Source organism: Telmatherina bonti (assembly GCF_933228915.1).
Source record: "Telmatherina bonti genome assembly, chromosome: 3".
In the NCBI taxonomy this organism is placed as follows: Eukaryota; Metazoa; Chordata; class Actinopteri; order Atheriniformes; family Telmatherinidae; genus Telmatherina; species Telmatherina bonti.
Genome location: NC_136621.1, coordinates 5,209,288 through 5,232,497, shown reverse-complemented (window position 1 = coordinate 5,232,497; position 23,210 = coordinate 5,209,288). Strand labels below are relative to the sequence as shown.

At 47.9% G+C, this 23,210-nt stretch overlaps 1 protein-coding gene across 1 annotated transcript in view; it reads right to left on the bottom strand.

Annotated features, from left to right (window-relative positions):
• Positions 1–1,787: 1,787 nt before the first annotated feature.
• The window catches only part of socs7 (suppressor of cytokine signaling 7), a gene marked incomplete at its 5' end in the record, with an annotated part of 22,625 nt that continues 1,202 nt past the window's right edge, over positions 1,788–23,210 (bottom strand). Inside the window, 10 exons of the mRNA XM_079264422.1 lie at positions 1,788–2,504; positions 2,765–2,913; positions 3,260–3,395; positions 4,089–4,217; positions 6,223–6,391; positions 8,067–8,212; positions 8,294–8,428; positions 9,503–9,607; positions 22,407–22,486; positions 22,905–23,210. The exon at positions 22,905–23,210 is cut by the window's right edge and continues 1,202 nt beyond it. Coding sequence (XP_079120548.1) covers positions 2,793–2,913; positions 3,260–3,395; positions 4,089–4,217; positions 6,223–6,391; positions 8,067–8,212; positions 8,294–8,428; positions 9,503–9,607; positions 22,407–22,486; positions 22,905–23,210 — 1,327 coding nt within the window. The 3' untranslated portion in view covers positions 1,788–2,504; positions 2,765–2,792. The remainder of the gene's footprint in view (positions 2,505–2,764; positions 2,914–3,259; positions 3,396–4,088; positions 4,218–6,222; positions 6,392–8,066; positions 8,213–8,293; positions 8,429–9,502; positions 9,608–22,406; positions 22,487–22,904) is intronic.

Sequence of the window (23,210 nt, the reverse complement as noted above, 5' to 3'; positions counted from 1 at the left end):
CTTTTTAGCCTGAAATATACAAGAAAAAAAAAAAACGGCTAGCATTAAAAGTGAAGCTCAATCCATGCAGAGAACCCACCACCAGACATTGTAAAGCATCTTTAAATAGTAAAGGCACAGAAGAGGATGGTTTAGGTTCAGTCCTGCTGTGCTGCCATTAAAACATGTTGCATTCACTGCCTGTGAGTAAACACAGAGGGTAAATGTCAATCAGTCCACTGAAAGATGCCCCAAAAAAACCCTTTCCGGTTTCTGAAGTCGTACTTTTATTGATCATGATGACTGAAAATCAGTTTTATGCAGTCTAATGGTTGCCAGGTAAATTATTCCACTCTGAGGGAAAACAGGAAGCTACATAAAAACATCAGATAAATCCAAACATTCCTCCGAACCAGAGTCTTTCCGAAGGACCGGGTCCCTGACAGGATGGATTTGAGTTGTCATGGACATTCACATATAGAACTTACATAGCAACACAAGGCTAACCATCATATATCACTGTTCATTCATCAGATGATAGGAGCAAAGCATCTCCATGACAACAGCACATCTCTGTCCCCTGATTGGCTGAAGCTGGCTAGTGATGTGGATGATGGTTCAAGAACAAGTTCCTGTATGCTGAAATGTTTTTGTCAAGTGGTTTGAAAAGGAGCTCTTCACATTGATGATATACACTCTGTCCACTTTATTCTTGTGTCATAGATTCAACAACAAGAAACGTTCCTCAGTGATTCTGCTGCGTGTAAACATGAAGCATCACACAAGAAGAAGCAGCTGAGATGATGTGAGCTTTGTGACATGGTGCATCATCCTGCTGGAAGTTTCCATCAGAAGATGCTCCACTGTGCTCAGAAAGGGATGGACATGGTCAGCAGCAGGACTCAGGGAGGCTGTGGAGGTTAAACCAGGTCATGTTGGTACTAAGGGGACCAAGGTGGGACCCCCCCCCCACCAGCAGCAGCAGCAGCGTTGATCCTGACAGCAGGATGGATCCATGTTGTCATGATGTTTCCAGCAGATTCCGTTGTCTATCATCTCCAACCAGTCCGTCCGTTCTCCTCTGACACAAAGACGTTCTGGTCCAGATAACTGCTGCCCGCTGGATATTTTCTCTTCTTCAGATTGTCTCTGGAAACCCTGGACATGGTTGGGTGTGAAAATCCCAACATGACCTGGAGTTTCTGCCAGATATTTGTGTTAACAGGAAGTTGACCAGGTGGAGCTGGACGGTGAGTAACTCAAAAACAAACCACACACCAACGTTTATCTTATTTTTTTAAACTTGTTTATTGTTTTTTCCTGAAAACATTGAGTGGCCAGCGTCATGGCTCTGAAGCTGGAAAACACACCCGGGCATTTCAACAAATAAAACCGATCATTTGGGAGCAGCCGTGGCAGACATACACTCTGACAGGCGGGACGCCATGACAAACAGCAGGCGGTCCTCTGCTTCCAGTCTCGGTGACGGAGTTACCTGACTAACTGGTGAACAGCTGGAACACCCGAACTCATATTTACCAACACCTGAAAGTGATCAGGAAAGTAAAAATAAATCGGTGCAACTGGCAGTAGGAAGGTAGATGGAGAGTTGAGGGCAGACTAACTGGTAACGTAACCAGTTGATCAGCAGATTACCAGAAAAGAGAACGTCAACAATGCAGATAACTCATTTAAATTGTTATTCAGAGCCTAAATGACAACGATTCGGTCTTCTCTGATATAAACACCGACTTGTTCTGCTTTCTGTTGCAAACAAGATCTTTGGGTTGTTGTTCAGACATCTTGTCTCACAATGTTTTGATCTTTTAACGCTGATTAATCAGTCAGTTTGTATTAAAAAAGATACCTCAGCACTAAAATAAAAGAAATGTTCCTTTCAGCTCTCTGAGAATGAACTTCCCGCAGCATAAATGTGATCCACGCCAGTTCTCCACGGTTCCTATAAATCTGTAATTAATTCAGTTATGTCCCCGAAGCTGATGGCAGGAAGTCCAGCAAGGCTTCAGAGGTTCACGGTGAGCCTGATGCTCATCAACCTGCACGTCAAATGGACGTTTCCGCACAGGGAGCGCTGCAGAAGTCTGGCTCGTCCCGCCTCAGCGTGCACAGTCAGCACATTCCCATCCAGAAAGACCCACTCTGACAAAATGGAAGGAAAAACAAGGAACTGATGGCGAACAACAGTTGTACAAACTGACCAGTGCATTGAGTTGTAAAAGTCCAACAGGTTCAGGAGAAATGAAAGCTGAGTTCATGGTTCGGACTCTGGGAGCGTCTGCCGACACGCAGGTGAGATCGTCTCTGCAGTTCGCTGTCAGACACCACCGGCTCGAGCGCGTCTCCACGTTTTCCCGGCGTTCGGCTGCAAACAGCCCTCGTTTGATGAGTCCAATCAGCACAGAGGACAGTCCGTCCCAGTCCAACTGGAGGCGCACTTCCTGGGAGCCTGATTGGCTGATGCTCGGAGACCGGCAGACAGTACAGATCAGTCCTCCTCGTGAAACCTGGAGGCAGACCAGACCAGTTCAGACCAGACCAGACCAGTTCAGATCAGACCAGACCAGACCGGACCAGTTCAAATCAAACCAGTTCAGACCAGACCAGACCAGTTCAGACCAGTTCAGATCAGACCAGTTCAGACCAGTTCAGACTGAATGAATCCCAGATTCACTACAAAGTGGTTGAAATGATCTGTATGAATCTATTAATGTACAAACTAACAATCTTTCTCACATGAAGATACAAATGAAATGGACGAGCGCACCTCACTTGAGCTGAGGAGATCTTTGCTGTTACGTCTGCAACTCCGCCTCCTGCTCGGCACCCACCACCCTCCGGATGCTCTTGATTGACAGGTACATCTCCTCCTCGGGGTCATAGTAATAAAACTTACTTAGGTAGGAAATCAGAGGTCTGCAGGAAGGAGAAGAGAAGGAAAGGTAAGATCCCGACAAACCACCCAGATCTGTAGCGGCCTCAGAAGCGACGATCGCAGAGGGCAGAATCCCAGCGTTGTGGGTAGACTTCAGGCTGGAGCGAGCGCGGAAGTTGCAGACAGTTCACAGCAGAGCGGGCTGCTCTGCCTCAGCTGTTAGCTCATGTGACTGTCCTGCATCGTTTCATGTATAACTACCAATCCTTCATGTCTCCTGCATTTTCTAAATGGGATGATTCAGCGCAGTGCAGGTTAGATCTGCATTCCAACATGCAGTGTGATGTCGGCCCCAGCAGCACGAGCCGAGGCTTGGGAGCGGAGTACCTGGGCAGTGGAAGCTCTTGGATGTGGTCGATGCGGACGATCTGCCGGATGCAGAAGCGACAGAGGTGCTGCAGAGACTTTACGTTGCTGAAGCGAGACACAGGATACAGCAGCTGAACCGGAGTGGGCGGAAGTCCTGAAACAAACAGAAAGCTTTCACTCAGTGGGACGTTTGGACCCGAGCAGCCCCTGTGAGGTGTCCTCTGGCTGTGGGCATACTGGGAGCCCAGTGGCCAGCCCACTTCCAGCTGCCTGACGTTACTTCTTACCACTCCCCGGCTCAGTGGCCTCTTTTCTCTTTAGCTGACTCTACGCGAGGAAACAGAAAAACGATGGCGATTTTTATTCTCTGCCCTCTTTATTAAGCTCAGGCAGATATCCAGACTCTTCTGGGACTGGTTTGGATGGACAAAGCCAGTTTGGAACATCCCTGGTTAAAAGTGAACAAGTCAGCAGGATGAATGTCAGAGAGTGAAGCTGGAGACTGGGAACCATCAGAATCTCAGCCTTCAGCCGTGTTTCTCTGCTGGTCAGGATCTTTTCATCCAACTCTGCTGGCTTCTTCTGGAAACCAGCACATGTCACCAGTTTATCAGTCTGGATCAGAGCTCTGTTGCTCTCCACCAGCTCTGGAGGCGTCTGTCTGCGGATGGAGGACGCACAGCTGCGTCCAGCATCCTGAGCGTTGGGTAGACCCCCGCCTCATCACCGCTGGGCTCAGTCCTGCTCTTCTCATGAAAACCTCTGTGCGGCCTTACTGGGACAGGGAGTCCTGCTCTCTCATGCTGATATTTATACATGTTTACATTTTTCCTTTCAAGTTTTTTACCTGGGACTCTGGAGCGGAGAAAGTAGAGGAATTTGCCGTTCTTGGAGTGCATGATGGCGCGCTCGATGAATTCCACCACTGAGTGGCAGCGATCCTCAAACTTTGGATGACACCACAAGCTGAACGTCCCTGAAGGCAGAAAAGATTTGCATGCGTCACATGCAGCAGCACCCCCACATCAAAAATAACATCTGTTAAGTTACAGAAAATATGCTGAAAACATGCTGAACGTGTCTTAATGCTGCACGACGACGGACACGCTGCTTCATCACCCTGTTCAGGGTCTTCTAATCATCTGCTTTTCTCATAAACTGAACAGGAGACAGAAAAGTCTGGGGATGCTGTCAAAGCTGGAGGAGAATTTTCTTTTCTTTTCTCACGCCCTGTGTTTTGCATGTTTTCCTAAAGCCGAGTGGTTTTTAGTCTGAGGAAACTGCTCCTGTTTCCAGAAGGTGTGGTGGCCGTGTGGAGAGACGGATTCTCTCCGTCCAGACCGTTCTTTTCGGCTCGTAGCCGTGGGAACAGACTCCAGCCCCCCCATCACCCTGCCTTCGCATCAGTGGGAACAGAAAACAGAAGGATGATTTTCACTGCTGTTATTTTTAATCTACCGTATGTAGAATAAACAAAAAGACTTAATCTGAATAAAATCTCCTGGAAATTTAAAGTGGAATGAATCTGGATAATCCATACGTGGTTTACACTCACCTGGAGTCACTCAAGAGTGTCTCCATGGAGATGAATAAACATCTAATCGCATAATATTTGTTAATAACTTTAACTTCATCTGGATGTGGCCTTTTCTACCTCTTCAAATGACATCCTTAAAATAAATATCCAGCATGGCTGCTGTGCTACATGTTAGCATGGCTCCTGTGCTACATGTTAGCATGGCTGGTTCCTGCTGTTTGCTAACATCTTCTGGACTGCAGGATCTTGTGTAGGGTGATGTCATCAGATGAAGTTATTATTTCAGTGCAGTCAGTTTTTGTTTCCTCCTGAATGATCTCTGCGCGGTTGCAAACATGATGCATTTTCATCTCTCCATGTTGAATTTTAAATCATGCAGTTCTGACACATCACAGCTTCCTGGAGAGGAGCAGCTGTTTTCCACACCAGCTGTTAGCTTGGCTTTTTCTCACTTTACAACAGTTTGGGTGAAATTTCCATTTGCTTGAATTACCTGTAATCTGTAAACATGAGTCATCAGAAAGACCCCCCCCTTCACTGATGAAGAACACCTGCTGTTGTCTGTTTGACGATGATGGGACAAAGTGGTGCGTAGGCTGCACAGTTTGATGTGCATCCTGGTTTCTGTGCACAGTGGACAGCGGTCGGCTTGCACGGATGATTTCCATGAGTCGTGGTGCTCCTGTGCGCTCATGCAGAACATGTGATGCGTGTCAGTGCTGCACGCTTCAAGTGCTGACTGACCAGCATATGGAGCTATGGGAGAGGGGTTTGAAGGTATTTGCTGAGGTGCTGAGGTTTTAGTTTGGACATGTAGCTGTGATGACAGGTCTGCATGATGTAGACCAGGAACCTCCAACTACAGGCCTTCTGGGACAACGTCCGGCAGGTTTTACATGCTTCCTGCTGCAACACACCAGATTCAAAGGAAAACTTCCTCCAACAAGTTCTGCACGAGCCTCACAATGATCCAGTCAAATGAGTCAGGCGTGACACAGCAGGGAAACATGTAAAACATGCAGATAAAGACGATTATCTCATGTTTTTATCCTTTTTTATGCTTTTATTCATTTCAGATGCACAGCACTGTGATTTATATATAAACTGACGATGATCATGATAATATTGACCATGGAGACTCTTTGCATGTGCTCTTTCCTAACCCCAACCCAGGACCTTGAAATTCCTCATGCATCCATAAACTGTGCATGAATGCGGTTTCAGGCAGTTCATGGACGTCTGTGATGATGTCTGTGTGTAAAATATTACTGTTGCGACAGAAATGTGCACATTTATGCAGGTTTTTCATTGTTTTTTCACTGATTTTCTCTCCGTAGAGAAGATCGTCTTGGCAGATGCTTGATAGAAAGGAGATTTTTGGCATATATAAGACGCACCACGGCTGTGGGACAACGAATAAACAAAACCAGAACGTGTGTCTCACCTCGATAGTGCTCCATGCGGGTGTGGTGTGTGACCCCCTGCGACCGGAAGCTCAGGCTCAGGATGTACCGAGGGTCTGAACTGTCTCGAACCAGGAAGGATCCATCCGGCTTCCCCTTCAGCTTCATCTCTGCATCCTCCCAGTTCATCGGACCCCAGTACCAGCCACACTGCAGACAGAGACCCCAACTAAACATCCAGCAGCACATAGAGGGCTGTTACTGCTGATGCTGGACTTTCTAACAGCCTGCAGAAGGATGGAGACCACCGGCTGCCACCAGGCTGATGCTCCAGATGTCATACTGGGTAACAATGTCCAGACTGAAAACTGGTTTACTTCTAGACAGCATCCTTCACATGATGTTTTTAACGCTCTTACAGCTTTTTTATTAAGCGTCTTGCTATGCGTCAGTCAGACATGAACACAAGTAATGTTTTAACTTCTGCCAGACTGGAAATGTTACCTGAATGTGACTGGATACACTGGGTTTAACAGTCTTGAAACAACAGCAACACGAATACAGCATTTAAATGCTGTATTCGTGTTGTTGTTTCATGTTTCACAGAGACAAACAACCACTCACGCTCACACTCATTCCTATGGGCAATTTAGAGTAAACAATTAACCTAACATGATGGTGGGAGGAAGCCGGAGAACCCGGAGAGAACCCACGCATACATGGGGAGAACATGCAGACTCCACACAGAAGTCTGGCCACTGACCAAACCCCTCCCCAGCCAAGGATCGAACCAGTGACCTTCTTGCTGTGAGGCCACTGTGCTAACCACTGTTCCACCATGCAGCCATTTACATGATGTTTATTAATTCAGAATTAATTATTCGGAATTAACATATTCTCCTACGAGTTTACATGAAAATAATAAATCCGAATGGACGTTTACATGAAACATGTCCTCACTTTTTTCCTCTTTAGAGCGGCGGGTTGGGAAGGGTTCTGATTGGACAGAGGGTGCACGTGACGTATGACGTATACCGGAAATAAACAAAGTTGGCTCCCTGCTTCTCGTCTTTTTAGTCGTAACTTATAAAAACTACATAATAAAAACCAGTTTTGCTGCTATTTTTATTATAAATGTGAATTAGCAGCTCAACACCAGCATACTACTTCACTTTCTGCAGCAACTGAGAAGGAGAAGAAAGATAGACCACCGAACACGGGAGGCAAAACAACGCGCGTCATCGGGACAGGACAAGGTAACGAGCATGCTCAGAACGACCAGAATTAACTTGAAGGTTTACATGACAGAGGAATTAAATAGTTCAGAATTAAAATGGGAATAAACCAGACACATCAGAATTCAGTTTAATTCCAAAAGAAATTTCCATTAGGAATGAAGTGTTTACATGGTCGTTTTTCATCAGTTTAAAGCAGAATTAACTTTTATTGGGAATTAAACAGGAATTAAAACTCCCATGTAAACACACAGATTGTTGGTTTCCTCTTCTGTGTGTGTAAAGTGTTAATACGATTAAAGTTAAATATTGTAATTAAATGTGTTTACTGTATCAAGCCTTTAGACACAACTTTGTGGTTTTTATGGAAAACTGATGATGGCAGTAACATGCAACTCTTAAAGAATTCAGTCTAATTACAAAAGTTTTTTTATTTAAATTTATGAGAAAAAAAGATTCATTCACTGTAGGATTGTATTTCTACTCATCCAGTGTTTGTGAGATAAAACACTCGTTCAGGCTACAGATTCTGTCCTCAGTGGGAGCGGCTCATGCAACACGCTGGTTTGTATATAAACCCAAATTTAATCAATAAAACATGAGATTCTTCACATTACAAGGACTGAAAACGTGTGTGAAAACAGATTTACCTTCTCCAGCTCTCTCAGGCTGGCAGTGAAGTTGCTGGCTTCAGAACGCCGCAGGGCACACAGCATAGGAGGCGCGGCCTGCCTGCTAGGGGGCGGAGCATCAGCGGCCGACAGGTTGGCATGAGGAAGGGCCCGCAGGAATGCGTCTGAATCAGAGAATTCAGTGTTAAATGAAGCTTTTTAACCTGAAGTCAGATCTTCACCTGGCCATCCCAGACTGCTCTTACCATTGAGGCTGAGACTGTGCTGGATGGTGGCGTGGGAGGGCGGAGGAGGAGGAGGGAGAGGCAGGGGGAGGGACTGCAAGGAGGCGCCCATAACACTCACAAGGAAAGGGCCCGGCTGAGGGCCGGCTATGTCATCTGGAAGAAGGTTCAGGTGGAAGGGATGGGGAAAAAAGAGGAATGCAGAGGAGAAAAGATGACAGGAAGGAGTGATGAGGAGGAAAAGTCAGAAGACAAAATGTCCAGAAAGGGAGAAGATGAAGAGTAGAAAATAAATAACGAGGACATTTTCTCCTCATCATCCTCAGAAAGAGCTTCTGTCAAACAGATGAACAAATAAAGTTTGGTTCAGGATCAGCCAAACACCTCCAACACGACACCACGCCCCAAACCGAAAGCCACGCCCCATTTAAAGCCACACCCCGAACAGAAAACCACGCCCAGCCCAAAACCACACCCCACCGAAAGCCACACCCAGCTAACAGACCACGCCCACTTGAAAAATCACGCCCCAATGAAAGCCAAACTCCACCCACCTTAAAACCACACCCAGATAAAACCACGCCCCTGTCAGAAGACCACGTCCAGCTAACAAACCACGCCCCATCACAGAAACAACATCTCTAGCCATTTCTACATATATCTATACATCTATTATCTATAAATGCAGAAAATTCACAATCTTTTGTTGAAAGGCGACATGATGTGTAAAACATATCGGGTTGCTCGCAGCAAAAAGCTGCATTTCTAAGGTCAGAAATGGATTTTAAACAAGAAAAGCAGCTCTGATGTTCAGGATTACACACACAACTCTGTGAAAATGATCAAATCTGAATGATTGCCTGTTTTCATCAGTCAGCACAAACTATATCACTAAAAATATCAGTGGGAGAAAAATAGTCAAAACCAAATGTCAGCTTAAAGTGTTTTCTCTGCGGTTAGTTTGGCTGCGATGGAGGCCTTTTCTCTGCTATCTCACCATCGATTCAGTCGTTGCTTCCTGATGTTAAATCAAATCTGCACATTGCTGCTGACCTTTCAAAGCTCCTCAAATCAGATTAGCAAAGCTTACAGAAACTTCCACGTTTCTGAAACGCGCAACAGAAAAGCAGACAAGTGTCAAGAGTATTAGGAGGAGGGAAGCTTTCTGCAGCCAGAAGTCTAGAAAGGTTTGGATCCAAGGCAAGAAGAGAGAAAGAGAGAGGAAGTTACCTAACAGACTGAGACTTCGCCGCGGAGGAGGAGGTGGAGTGGGAGGGTGTGGCGTGTTTGTCCCTCGCCGTGAAATGTCCACATCCACCAGAGAAACAGTCTCACCTGAAGCCAGAAAACAGCAGCACATGAGAGGAGAGGTTTCAGGAAGAGGTGAAAAAGGGAAGCCATTAGTACATCCGCGCCTTTGCTGCTGGAAAATCACACTCAGCTCGAATCGCTACGATAAAGACCGACATGAATCCCATCCTGGATGACTGACAGGATGGGAATCCTGCAGATTCTCTCCTCAACGTGGAATTCTGCAGACAGGGGAAGCAAAAGCCACATGCATGCCGTCTCCTGACTTCCAGCCTGCGTTTTGGAAACATCCCGGACCGTCCGCGTTACGGATGGCAGGACTTCAGGGTAACACCTGCAAGTCGCAGTGTAAACGTCCTGAATAAAACACATTACTGCGAGGAATGAGGAGCGCCACGGTGAGCCTCCTGGAAGTTCTGAATAGATTCTTATGAAGTCAGCTAAATCCTTTTTGCCAGCAGAGCCACGAACCTTGTCATCACTTTTACCTGCAAGCATTTTGTCCTAAATCGTGCCTTATCCCATCTGCTGCAGCAGCTGCAGCGTGGGACCGGTAGACTCAGCTAAAGAAGCACCGACTGCTCAGATGATGGATGTTACATCCCCCAGTTCTCTGATGGATCGCCCTCAAACTCCAGTTTCAACTTTTCTACATGTGTGTGTTTCAGCAGTCAGAAAATGAAACTTTTAGCAGATAAAGTTTCAGTGATAGTAAAAAATTTGTTGGCCTTTTTTCTCTCGGATTTTTACACCAACATCCGTTTCCTCAGGAAACCCTGCTGGTAAGAGGCAGAGACTTTGTTTCACGACGGAACCGCCTTCATCCTTCTGTCATGGATTCATCAAGATGTCAGAAACATCCTGACATGAAGCATCAAACATGGTGACATGGTGCATCATCCTGCTGGAAGTTTCCATCAGAAGATGCTACACTGTGTTCAGAAAGGGATGGACATGGTCAGCAGCAGGACTCAGGTAGGCTGTGGAGGTTAAAGCAGGTCATGTTGGTACTAAGGGGACCAAAGTGGGACCAGAAAACCTCCCCCCACCGTTCCAGCAGCAGCAGCGTTGATCCTGACGGCAGGATGGATCCATGTTGTCATGATGTTTCCAGCAGATTCTGATCCTACCATGTGAATGTGGAGCTGAACTGGACACTCATCAGACCAGCAACGTTTCTCCATCTTCTATTGTCCAGTTCTGGTGAGTCTGTGTGAATTTTAGCCTCAGTTTCCTGTTCTTACTGACAGGAGGAACCCGCTGTGGTCTTCTGCTGCTGGAGACCATCTGCTTCCAGGCTGGACGTGTTCAGGTGATGTTCTGCAGGATGGAACCAGTGCTGACTGGACTTCCAGTTTCATTTCTATCATCTCCAACCAGTCTGACCAGTCTGACCGCAGCAGCTGGATGTTTTCTCTTCTTCAGAGCTTCTCTGGAAACCCTGGAGATGCTCGAGTGTGAAAATCACATGTTCTGTCACACGTTCAAAGTCACTTAAAATCTCATCTTCATCCTGATGCTCAGTTTGAACTTCAGCAAGTCGCCTTCATCGCGTCCACATGACAGGATGTGATTGGCTGATCAGGTGTTGCGTTAACAGGAAGTTGAACCTGGAGCTGATGAAGTAGACTGCGAGTTTCTTTCCTCCGCCAAGGAGCTCATGTTTTCACCAGAGTTTATCTGTTTGTGTTCAAGACAACACAAAGTTCTGGACGGATTTTCATGACATTTTCAGGAGTTGTTGGAAATGTGAAAAAGAAACCTGATTTTATTTTGGTGTTAATCCGGATCACCGTTTGGATTCAGGAACTTTTTAAAGGATCCTTTAGCATTGTGAGATTGGGCCATTTGTGCACGTAGCGCCAACAAAAACGGTCGAAGCACTTCGGATAAAATACAGGACAAGCTTCCAACAGGTGGTTAATATATGGAAGACTGATCCAGGTAAAGGAATCCTTCCGGATACAATGATCCAGAATATAAAAACATAGGCGACTTTGGAATTTCCATCATCCATCGGTCTGCGGGCCGGTCTGCGGGCCGGTCTGGGAGCCGGTCTGCGGGCCAGTCTGGGAGCCGGTCTGCGGGCCGGTCTGGGAGCCGGTCTGGGAGCCGGTCTGCGGGCCGGTCTGGGAGCCGGTCTGCGGGCCGGTCTGCGGGCCGGTCTGGGAGCCGGTCTGCGGGCCGGTCTGGGAGCCGGTCTGCGGGCCGGTCTGCGGGCCGGTCTGGGAGCCGGTCTGCGGGCCGGTCTGGGAGCCGGTCTGCGGGCCGGTCTGCGGGCCAGTCTGCGGGCCGGTCTGGGAGCCGGTCTGCGGGCCGGTCTGGGAGCCGGTCTGGGAGCCGGTCTGCGGGCCGGTCTGGGAGCCGGTCTGGGAGCCGGTCTGCGGGCCGGTCTGGGAGCCGGTCTGGGAGCCGGTCTGCGGGCCGGTCTGCGGGCCGGTCTGGGAGCCGGTCTGCGGGCCGGTCTGGGAGCCGGTCTGGGAGCCGGTCTGGGAGCCGGTCTGCGGGCCGGTCTGGGAGCCGGTCTGGGAGCCGGTCTGGGAGCCGGTCTGCGGGCCGGTCTGGGAGCCGGTCTGCGGGCCGGTCTGGGAGCCGGTCTGGGAGCCGGTCTGCGGGCCGGTCTGGGAGCCGGTCTGGGAGCCGGTCTGCGGGCCGGTCTGCGGGCCGGTCTGGGAGCCGGTCTGGGAGCCGGTCTGCGGGCCGGTCTGGGAGCCGGTCTGCGGGCCGGTCTGCGGGCCGGTCTGGGAGCCGGTCTGCGGGCCGGTCTGGGAGCCGGTCTGCGGGCCGGTCTGGGAGCCGGTCTGGGAGCCGGTCTGCGGGCCGGTCTGGGAGCCGGTCTGCGGGCCGGTCTGGGAGCCGGTCTGCGGGCCGGTCTGCGGGCCGGTCTGGGAGCCGGTCTGGGAGCCGGTCTGCGGGCCGGTCTGCGGGCCGGTCTGGGAGCCGGTCTGGGAGCCGGTCTGCGGGCCGGTCTGCGGGCCGGTCTGCGGGCCGGTCTGGGAGCCGGTCTGGGAGCCGGTCTGCGGGCCGGTCTGCGGGCCGGTCTGGGAGCCGGCTGCTGATGACATCGTTACTTACTCAGTCAGTCGCTGAGAGAGGAAAAATACTTCATTTAAGGCTTTTTGTGCTTTGAAAAACTTTGCTTTTCTGCTGAATAATTATAATTTTTTCTACTAGTTTTCTGGTATTTTGCATTTTAAAGGCGAGTCAGGCGCATGTCGGACGGAACTTCCTTCTGAAATCTGAACAGAACTCAGTGGCGTAGTCCAGGTATATGGAGTAATGATGCTGCTTTCACAGTTACAAACATCCCTACACGTGTACCTGCGTCACCCAGCAGCCCAGATACAGTTACCAGTATGCTATACTGGTGCAGTTAGCCATCAGCTGCGTTAACTTCAGCCTGAACGTAGACATAAAACAGATCTATGTCTATGAGTCTGTCTCTCTCCAGTCTGTGTGCCAGTCCTGGTTTAGTTATTCCACAACTCTTCCTCCCTGAAACCGAAGAGCAGAAATGAGCCACATCCCGGTCCGGCTTCAGGAAGCAGAGCCACATCCCGGTCCGGCTTCAGGAAGCAGAGCCACATCCCGGTCCGGCTTCAGGAAGCAGAACCACATCCCGGTCCGGCTTCAGGAAGCAGAGCCACATCCCGGTCCGGCTTCAGGAAGCAGAACCACATCCCGGTCCGGCTTCAGGAAGCAGAGCCACATCCCGGTCCGGCTTCAGGAAGCAGAGCCACATCCCGGTCCGGCTTCAGGAAGCAGAGCCACATCCCGGTCCGGCTTCAGGAAGCAGAACCACATCCCGGTCCGGCTTCAGGAAGCAGAGCCACATCCCGGTCCGGCTTCAGGAAGCAGAGCCACATCCCGGTCCGGCTTCAGGAAGCAGAGCCACATCCCGGTCCGGCTTCAGGAAGCAGAGCCACATCCCGGTCCGGCTTCAGGAAGCAGAGCCACATCCCGGTCCGGCTTCAGGAAGCAGAGCCACATCCCGGTCCGGCTTCAGGAAGCAGAACTGGGTCTGATATTTCTCTTCTTTCTCAGCAGAATCCAGGATTAAAGTTCTGCTGCTGGTTGACCCTCTTTCTGATCCGCTCCAGTTTCGCCTGGTCCAAGAAGCCAGGATCCTTACTGGTCCTGGTTCTGGTGGAGGTTTTCTTACTGGTTCTGGTTCTGATGGAGGTTTTCTTACTGGCTCTGGTTCTGATGGAGGTTTTCTTACTGGTTCTGGTTCTGATGGAGGTTTTCTTACTGGTTCTGATGGAGGTTTTCTTACTGGCTCTGGTTCTGATGGAGGTTTTCTTACTGGTTCTGGTTCTGATGGAGGATTTCTTACTGGTTCTGGTTCTGGTGGAGGTTTTCTTACTGGTTCTGGTTCTGATGGAGGTTTTCTTACTGGCTCTGGTTCTGGTGGAGGTTTTCTTACTGGTTCTGGTTCTGATGGAGGTTTTCTTACTGGTCCTGGTTCTGATGGAGGTTTTCTTACTGGTTCTGGTTCTGATGGAGGTTTTCTTACTGGTTCTGGTTCTGATGGAGGTTTTCTTACTGGTCCTGGTTCTGATGGAGGTTTTCTTACTGGTCCTGGTTCTGGTGGAGGTTTTCTTACTGGTCCTGGTTCTGGTGGAGGTTTTCTTACTGGTTCTGGTTCTGATGGAGGATTTCTTACTGGTTCTGGTTCTGGTGGAGGTTTTCTTACTGGTTCTGGTTCTGATGGAGGTTTTCTTACTGGTCCTGGTTCTGATGGAGGTTTTCTTACTGGTCCTGGTTCTGGTGGAGGTTTTCTTACTGGTCCTGGTTCTGGTGGAGGTTTTCTTACTGGTTCTGGTTCTGATGGAGGATTTCTTACTGGTTCTGGTTCTGATGGAGGTTTTCTTACTGGTTCTGGTTCTGATGGAGGTTTTCTTACTGGTCCTGGTTCTGGTGGAGGTTTTCTTACTGGTCCTGGTTCTGATGGAGGTTTTCTTACTGGTTCTGGTTCTGATGGAGGTTTTCTTACTGGTTCTGGTTCTGATGGAGGTTTTCTTACTGGTTCTGGTTCTGGTGGAGGTTTTCTTACTGGTTCTGGTTCTGATGGAGGTTTTCTTACTGGTTCTGGTTCTGGTGGAGGTTTTCTTACTGGTTCTGGTTCTGGTGGAGGTTTTCTTACTGGTTCTGGTTCTGATGGAGGTTTTCTTACTGGTTCTGGTTCTGGTGGAGGTTTTCTTACTGGTCCTGGTTCTGGTGGAGGTTTTCTTACTGGTTCTGGTTCTGGTGGAGGTTTTCTTACTGGTTCTGGTTCTGGTGGAGGTTTTCTTACTGGTTCTGGTGGAGGTTTTCTTACTGGTTCTGGTGGAAGTTTTCTTACTGGTTCTGGTTCTGGTGGAGGTTTTCTTACTGGTTCTGGTTCTGGTGGAGGTTTTCTTACTGGTTCTGGTGGAAGTTTTCTTACTGGTTCTGGTGGAAGTTTTCTTACTGGTTCTGGTTCTGGTGGAGGTTTTCTTACTGGTTCTGGTTCTGGTGGAGGTTTTCTTACTGGTTCTGGTGGAGGTTTTCTTACTGGTTCTGGTTCTGGTGGAGGTTTTCTTACTGGTTCTGGTTCTGGTTCTGGTGGAGGTTTTCTTACTGGTTCTGGTGGAGGTTTTCTTACTGGTCCTGGTTCTGGTGGAGGTTTTCTTACTGGTTCTGGTGGAGGTTTTCTTACTGGTTCTGGTTCTGATGGAGGTTTTCTTACTGGTCCTGGTTCTGATGGAGGTTTTCTTACTGGTTCTGGTTCTGGTGGAGGTTTTCTTACTGGTTCTGGTTCTGGTGGAGGTTTTCTTACTGGTCCTGGTTCTGATGGAGGTTTTCTTACTGGTCCTGGTTCTGGTGGAGGTTTTCTTACTGGTTCTGGTTCTGGTGGAGGTTTTCTTACTGGTTCTGGTTCTGATGGAGGTTTTCTTACTGGTTCTGGTTCTGGTGGAGGTTTTCTTACTGGTTCTGGTTCTGATGGAGGTTTTCTTACTGGTCCTGGTTCTGGTGGAAGTTTTCTTACTGGTTCTGGTTCTGGTGGAGGTTTTCTTACTGGTTCTGGTTCTGGTGGAGGTTTTCTTACTGGTCCTGGTTCTGGTGGAGGTTTTCTTACTGGTTCTGGTGGAAGTTTTCTTACTGGTCCTGGTTCTGGTGGAGGTTTTCTTACTGGTTCTGATGGAGGTTTTCTTACTGGTCCTGGTTCTGGTGGAGGTTTTCTTACTGGTTCTGGTGGAAGTTTTCTTACTGGTCCTGGTTCTGGTGGAGGTTTTCTTACTGGTTCTGGTGGAAGTTTTCTTACTGGTCCTGGTTCTGGTGGAGGTTTTCTTACTGGTTCTGGTGGAGGTTTTCTTACTGGTCCTGGTTCTGGTGGAGGTTTTCTTACTGGTTCTGATGGAGGTTTTCTTACTGGTCCTGGTTCTGGTGGAGGTTTTCTTACTGGTTCTGGTTCTGATGGAGGTTTTCTTACTGGCTCTGGTTCTGATGGAGTTTTTCTTACTGGTCCTGGTTCTGATGGAGGTTTTCTTACTGGTTCTGGTTCTGATGGAGGTTTTCTTACTGGTTCTGGTGGAGGTTTTCTTACTGGTCCTGGTTCTGGTGGAGGTTTTCTTACTGGTTCTGGTGGAGGTTTTCTTACTGGTTCTGATGGAGGTTTTCTTACTGGTCCTGGTTCTGGTGGAGGTTTTCTTACTGGTTCTGGTTCTGGTGGAGGTTTTCTTACTGGTCCTGGTTCTGGTGGAGGTTTTCTTACTGGTTCTGGTTCTGGTGGAGGTTTTCTTACTGGTTCTGGTTCTGGTGGAGGTTTTCTTACTGATTCTGGTTCTGATGGAGGTTTTCTTACTGGTCCTGGTTCTGGTGGAGGTTTTCTTACTGGTCCTGGTTCTGGTGGAGGTTTTCTTACTGGTTCTGGTTCTGGTGGAGGTTTTCTTACTGGTCCTGGTTCTGGTGGAGGTTTTCTTACTGGTCCTGGTTCTGGTGGAGGTTTTCTTACTGGTCCTGGTTCTGGTGGAAGTTTTCTTACTGGTCCTGGTTCTGATGGAGGTTTTATTACTGGTCCTGGTTCTGGTGGAGGTTTTCTTACTGGTTCTGGTTCTGGTGGAGGTTTTCTTACTGGTCCTGGTTCTGGTGGAGGTTTTCTTACTGGTTCTGGTTCTGATGGAGGTTTTCTTACTGGTCCTGGTTCCGGTGGAGGTTTTCTTACTGGTCCTGGTTCTGGTGGAAGTTTTCTTACTGGTCCTGGTTCTGGTGGAGGTTTTCTTACTGGTTCTGGTTCTGGTGGAGGTTTTCTTACTGGTCCTGGTTCTGGTGGAGGTTTTCTTACTGGTCCTGGTTCTGGTGGAAGTTTTCTTACTGGTCCTGGTTCTGATGGAGGTTTTCTTACTGGTTCTGGTTCTGGTGGTTTTCTTACTGGTTCTGGTGGAAGTTTTCTTACTGGTTCTGGTTCTGATGGAGGTTTTCTTACTGGTTCTGGTGGTTTTCTTACTGGTTCTGGTGGAGGTTTTCTTACTGGTCCTGGTTCTGGTGGAGGTTTTCTTACTGGTTCTGGTGGAAGTTTTCTTACTGGTTCTGGTGGAAGTTTTCTTACTGGTCCTGGTTCTGGTGGAGGTTTTCTTACTGGTTCTGGTTGAGGTTTTCTTACTGGTTCTGGTGGAAGTTTTCTTACTGGTCCTGGTTCTGGTGGAGGTTTTCTTACTGGTTCTGGTGGAGGTTTTCTTACTGGTTCTGGTGGAAGTTTTCTTACTGGTCCTGGTTCTGGTGGAGGTTTTCTTACTGGTTCTGGTGGAAGTTTTCTTACTGGTTCTGGTGGAGGTTTTCTTACTGGTTCTGGTGGAAGTTTTCTTACTGGTTCTGGTGGAGGTTTTCTTACTGGTTCTGGTGGAAGTTTTCTTACTGGTCCTGGTTCTGATGGAGGTTTTCTTACTGGTCCTGGTTCTGGTGGAGGTTTTCTTACTGGTTCTGGTTCTGATGGAGGTTTTCTTACTGGTCCTGGTTCTGGTGGAAGTTTTCTTACTGGTTCTGGTGGAAGTTTTCTTACTGGTTCTGGTGGAGGTTTTCTTACTGGTTTTGGTGGAAGTTTTCCTATTGGTTCTGGTGGAGGTTTTCTTACTGGTTCTGGTTCTGATGGAGGTTTTCTTACTGGTCCTGGTTCTGGTGGAAGTTTTCTTACTGGTTCTGGTTCTGGTGGAGGTTTTCTCACTGGTCCTGGTTCTGGTGGAGGTTTTCTTACTGGTTCTGGTGGAGGTTTTCTTACTGGTTCTGGTTCTGATGGAGGTTTTCTTACTGGTTCTGGTTCTGGTGGAAGTTTTCTTACTGGTTCTGGTTCTGGTGGAGGTTTTCTTACTGGTCCTGGTTCTGATGGAGGTTTTCTTACTGGTTCTGGTTCTGATGGAGGTTTTCTTACTGGTCCTGGTTCTGGTGGAAGTTTTCTTACTGGTTCTGGTGGAAGTTTTCTTACTGGTTCTGGTGGAGGTTTTCTTACTGGTCCTGGTTCTGGTTGAGGTTTTCTTACTGGTTTTGGTGGAAGTTTTCCTATTGGTTCTGGTGGAGGTTTTCTTACTGGTTCTGGTTCTGATGGAGGTTTTCTTACTGGTCCTGGTTCTGGTGGAAGTTTTCTTACTGGTTCTGGTTCTGGTGGAGGTTTTCTTACTGGTCCTGGTTCTGGTGGAGGTTTTCTTACTGGTTCTGGTGGAGGTTTTCTTACTGGTTCTGGTTCTGATGGAGGTTTTATTACTGGTTCTGGTGGAAGTTTTCTTACTGGTTCTGGTTCTGGTGGAGGTTTTCTTACTGGTTCTGGTTCTGGTGGAAGTTTTCTTACTGGTTCTGGTTCTGGTGGAGGTTTTCTTACTGGTCCTGGTTCTGATGGAGGTTTTCTTACTGGTTCTGGTGGAAGTTTTCTTACTGGTTCTGGTGGAGGTTTTCTTACTGGTCCTGGTTCTGGTGGAGGTTTTCTTACTGGTTCTGGTTCTGGTGGAGGTTTTCTTACTGGTCCTGGTTCTGGTGGAAGTTTTCTTACTGGTTCTGGTGGAAGTTTTCTTACTGGTTCTGGTTCTGGTGGAGGTTTTCTTACTGGTTCTGGTGGAGGTTTTCTTACTGGTCCTGGTTCTGGTGGAAGTTTTCTTACTGGTTCTGGTGGAAGTTTTCTTACTGGTTCTGGTTCTGGTGGAAGTTTTCTTACTGGTTCTGGTGGAAGTTTTCTTACTGGTTCTGGTTCTGGTGGAGGTTTTCTTACTGGTTCTGGTGGAGGTTTTCTTACTGGTCCTGGTTCTGGTGGAGGTTTTCTTACTGGTTCTGGTGGAGGTTTTCTTACTGGTCCTGGTTCTAGTGGAGGTTTTCTTACTGGTTCTGGTTCTGATGGAGGTTTTCTTACTGGTCCTGGTTCTGGTGGAAGTTTTCTTACTGGTTCTGGTGGAAGTTTTCTTACTGGTCCTGGTTCTGGTGGAGGTTTTCTTACTGGTCCTGGTTCTGGTGGAGGTTTTCTTACTGGTCCTGGTTCTGGTGGAGGTTTTCTTACTGGTCCTGTTTCTGGTGGAGGTTTTCTTACTGGTCCTGGTTCTGGTGGAGGTTTTCTTACTGGTTCTGGTGGAGGTTTTCTTACTGGTTCTGATGGATGTTTTCTTACTGGTCCTGGTTCTGGTGGAGGTTTTATTACTGGTCCTGGCTCTGGTGGAGGTTTTATTACTGGTTCTGGTGGAGGTTTTCTTACTGGTTCTGGTGGAGGTTTTCTTACTGGTTTTGGTTCTGGTGGAGGTTTTCTTACTGGTCCTGGTTCTGATGGAGGTTTTCTTACTGGTCCTGTTTCTGGTGGAGGTTTTCTTACTGGTCCTGGTTCTGGTGGAGGTTTTCTTACTGGTTCTGGTGGAGGTTTTCTTACTGGTTCTGATGGAGGTTTTCTTACTGGTCCTGGTTCTGGTGGAGGTTTTATTACTGGTCCTGGCTCTGGTGGAGGTTTTATTACTGGTTCTGGTTCTGGTGGAGGTTTTCTTACTGGTTCTGGTGGAGGTTTTCTTACTGGTCCTGGTTCTGGTGGAAGTTTTCTCACTGGTTCTGGTTCTGATGGAGGTTTTATTACTGGTTCTGGTGGAAGTTTTCTTACTGGTTCTGGTTCTGGTGGAGGTTTTCTTACTGGTTCTGGTTCTGGTGGAAGTTTTCTTACTGGTTCTGGTTCTGGTGGAGGTTTTCTTACTGGTCCTGGTTCTGATGGAGGTTTTCTTACTGGTTCTGGTGGAAGTTTTCTTACTGGTTCTGGTGGAGGTTTTCTTACTGGTCCTGGTTCTGGTGGAGGTTTTCTTACTGGTTCTGGTTCTGGTGGAGGTTTTCTTACTGGTCCTGGTTCTGGTGGAAGTTTTCTTACTGGTTCTGGTGGAAGTTTTCTTACTGGTTCTGGTTCTGGTGGAGGTTTTCTTACTGGTTCTGGTGGAGGTTTTCTTACTGGTCCTGGTTCTGGTGGAAGTTTTCTTACTGGTTCTGGTGGAAGTTTTCTTACTGGTTCTGGTTCTGGTGGAAGTTTTCTTACTGGTTCTGGTGGAAGTTTTCTTACTGGTTCTGGTTCTGGTGGAGGTTTTCTTACTGGTTCTGGTGGAGGTTTTCTTACTGGTCCTGGTTCTGGTGGAGGTTTTCTTACTGGTTCTGGTGGAGGTTTTCTTACTGGTCCTGGTTCTAGTGGAGGTTTTCTTACTGGTTCTGGTTCTGATGGAGGTTTTCTTACTGGTCCTGGTTCTGGTGGAAGTTTTCTTACTGGTTCTGGTGGAAGTTTTCTTACTGGTCCTGGTTCTGGTGGAGGTTTTCTTACTGGTCCTGGTTCTGGTGGAGGTTTTCTTACTGGTCCTGGTTCTGGTGGAGGTTTTCTTACTGGTCCTGTTTCTGGTGGAGGTTTTCTTACTGGTCCTGGTTCTGGTGGAGGTTTTCTTACTGGTTCTGGTGGAGGTTTTCTTACTGGTTCTGATGGAGGTTTTCTTACTGGTCCTGGTTCTGGTGGAGGTTTTCTTACTGGTCCTGGCTCTGGTGGAGGTTTTATTACTGGTTCTGGTGGAGGTTTTCTTACTGGTTCTGGTGGAGGTTTTCTTACTGGTTTTGGTTCTGGTGGAGGTTTTCTTACTGGTCCTGGTTCTGATGGAGGTTTTCTTACTGGTCCTGTTTCTGGTGGAGGTTTTCTTACTGGTCCTGGTTCTGGTGGAGGTTTTCTTACTGGTTCTGGTGGAGGTTTTCTTACTGGTTCTGATGGAGGTTTTCTTACTGGTCCTGGTTCTGGTGGAGGTTTTATTACTGGTCCTGGCTCTGGTGGAGGTTTTATTACTGGTTCTGGTTCTGGTGGAGGTTTTCTTACTGGTTCTGGTGGAGGTTTTCTTACTGGTCCTGGTTCTGGTGGAAGTTTTCTTACTGGTTCTGGTTTCTGGTGGAAGTTTTCTTACTGGTTCTGGTGGAAGTTTTCTTACTGGTTCTGGTTCTGGTGGAGGTTTTCTTACTGGTCCTGGTGGAAGTTTTCTTACTGGTTCTGGTTCTGGTTCTGGTGGAGGTTTTCTTACTGGTCCTGGTTCTGGTGGAGGTTTTCTTACTGGTTCTGATGGAGGTTTTCTTACTGGTTCTGGTTCTGGTGGAGGTTTTCTTACTGGTTCTGGTTCTGGTGGAGGTTTTCTTACTGGTCCTGGTTCTGGTGGAGGTTTTCTTACTGGTTCTGGTTCTGGTGGAGGTTTTCTTACTGGTTCTGGTTCTGGTGGAGGTTTTCTTACTGGTTCTGGTTCTGGTGGAGGTTTTCTTACTGGTTCTGGTTCTGGTGGAGGTTTTCTTACTGATTCTGGTTCTGGTGGAGGTTTTCTTACTGGTCCTGGTTCTGGTGGAGGTTTTCTCACTGGTTCTGGTTCTGGTGGAGGTTTTCTTACTGGTCCTGGTTCTGGTGGAGGTTTTCTTACTGGTCCTGGTTCTGGTGAAGGTTTTCTTACTGGTCCTGGTTCTGGTGGAGGTTTTCTTACTGGTTCTGGTTCTGGTGGAGGTTTTCTTACTGGTCCTGGTTCTGGTGGAGGTTTTCTTACTGGTCCTGGTTCTGGTGGAGGTTTTCTTACTGGTCCTGGTTCTGGTGGAGGTTTTCTTACTGGTCCTGGTTCTGGTGGAGGTTTTCTCACTGGTTCTGGTTCTGGTGGAGGTTTTCTTACTGGTTCTGGTTCTGGTGGAAGTTTTCTTCTCCACTGTCTCCTCGTACAGGTCGGGATGGAGGATTGAATCAAACAGAAGTTCTGATCCAGTCCATCATTATTTTAGGAATGGGTTTTTATGAACTGGATCAATGTGGATCAAACGATGGATTCGTTTGAATTGCTTTATAGTTGGACTATAATTAATTGGATCAAATTAAATGACATCTTACAGATACATCTGGCGTTGTGCACCAAACAGGCAGAGGAGAAAACAACATGCGGAGAGGTCAAACTGGGAATATGGAGGATTTCCTGAGTGGAAAACAGGAATAAAGGGAATTTATATCCAAACAAAATCTGTGTAATAAAACAAAATCTAAACTATAATGATACTAAAATATTGTAAAGTAAAATAATGCAGTGCAGAAAGTTTATGTTTTCACTTCAAATATAAAATAACTTTGTTTCGTTTCACTTGTTCCACATTCGCTCGTGAAATTCGGATTGGAACGTTCTCACCTTCGGTTCAGACACGTTGGATTCACATCAGTCGTTATGGGAAAGAACAAAGTCAAAAATCATTATTTACAGACTTCTGCTGGAAATTTATCCACCTTTTCTAACAAGTTTAGTATTATCTGGTTAACTAAAAGGCCTTTGGAGAGTTCCCACCCGTATTACTGAGGGTCAGTAAGGAAGCAGCTTCTTACCAGTGAAAGCAGAGAGGGAGGCAGAGAGGGAGGCAGGGGAGAAGGCACTGTGGGCCCGGGTCATTCTGGGCTGGTTCTGGCTGTAGGACAGACGGAGGAGAGCAGAGTGCAGAAGAAATGTTAGTAAAGAGCAGCAGGAGCGTTTTTAGATGAAGCATCTGGGCCTTGCAGCTGTTTTAGTCTTTAGAAACGTCTGTCTGAAGCTCATGTGAGCAGGACAACGATAGAGGCTGAGCAAAGGCTGGAACATCTCGTGAAAGCATGCAGAGTTTGGAAAGATGCATCTACAGCTGGAAGCTTCATCAGAACAAACCAGCGAGCAGATTCACAACAAGCTTCTCTGAATTTTACCAAATGTTCTGTTCTAGCTCTCCAGATTTTCAGTAAGTAGATGGATTTCTTTCATTCGGGTCTATTTTCTCCTGTGAAGTCTACCCTGACCTGAAACACTGGCTTGATCTTCACATGCTAAAGGTTTAAATCTGTCAGGACCCCCACCTGTCAGCCTCCTGCTCGGGACCCGACGCGCCCACCATGTCCACCAGACTCCCGGCAGAGGAGACGGAGTAAGTCACTGAAGGCCTCTTGTCCAGGAGGTGGCTGGAGCCGCTGCAGCTCTTAGTCCGGAACAGTTTACTCAGGCGGATCTTTAACGAGCCCTTTTTGGATTTCCCCGGAACTTTGAGCGTTTTCTCCCCCCCTGCGGCGCGTGCTGTGGGGGTCCGCGGCGCGCTCACGCACCGCTCAGGCCGCCTCCTGGGGGTCGACGCCAGGCTCAGGTTTGGGCTCGTGGCCCACGGCGTG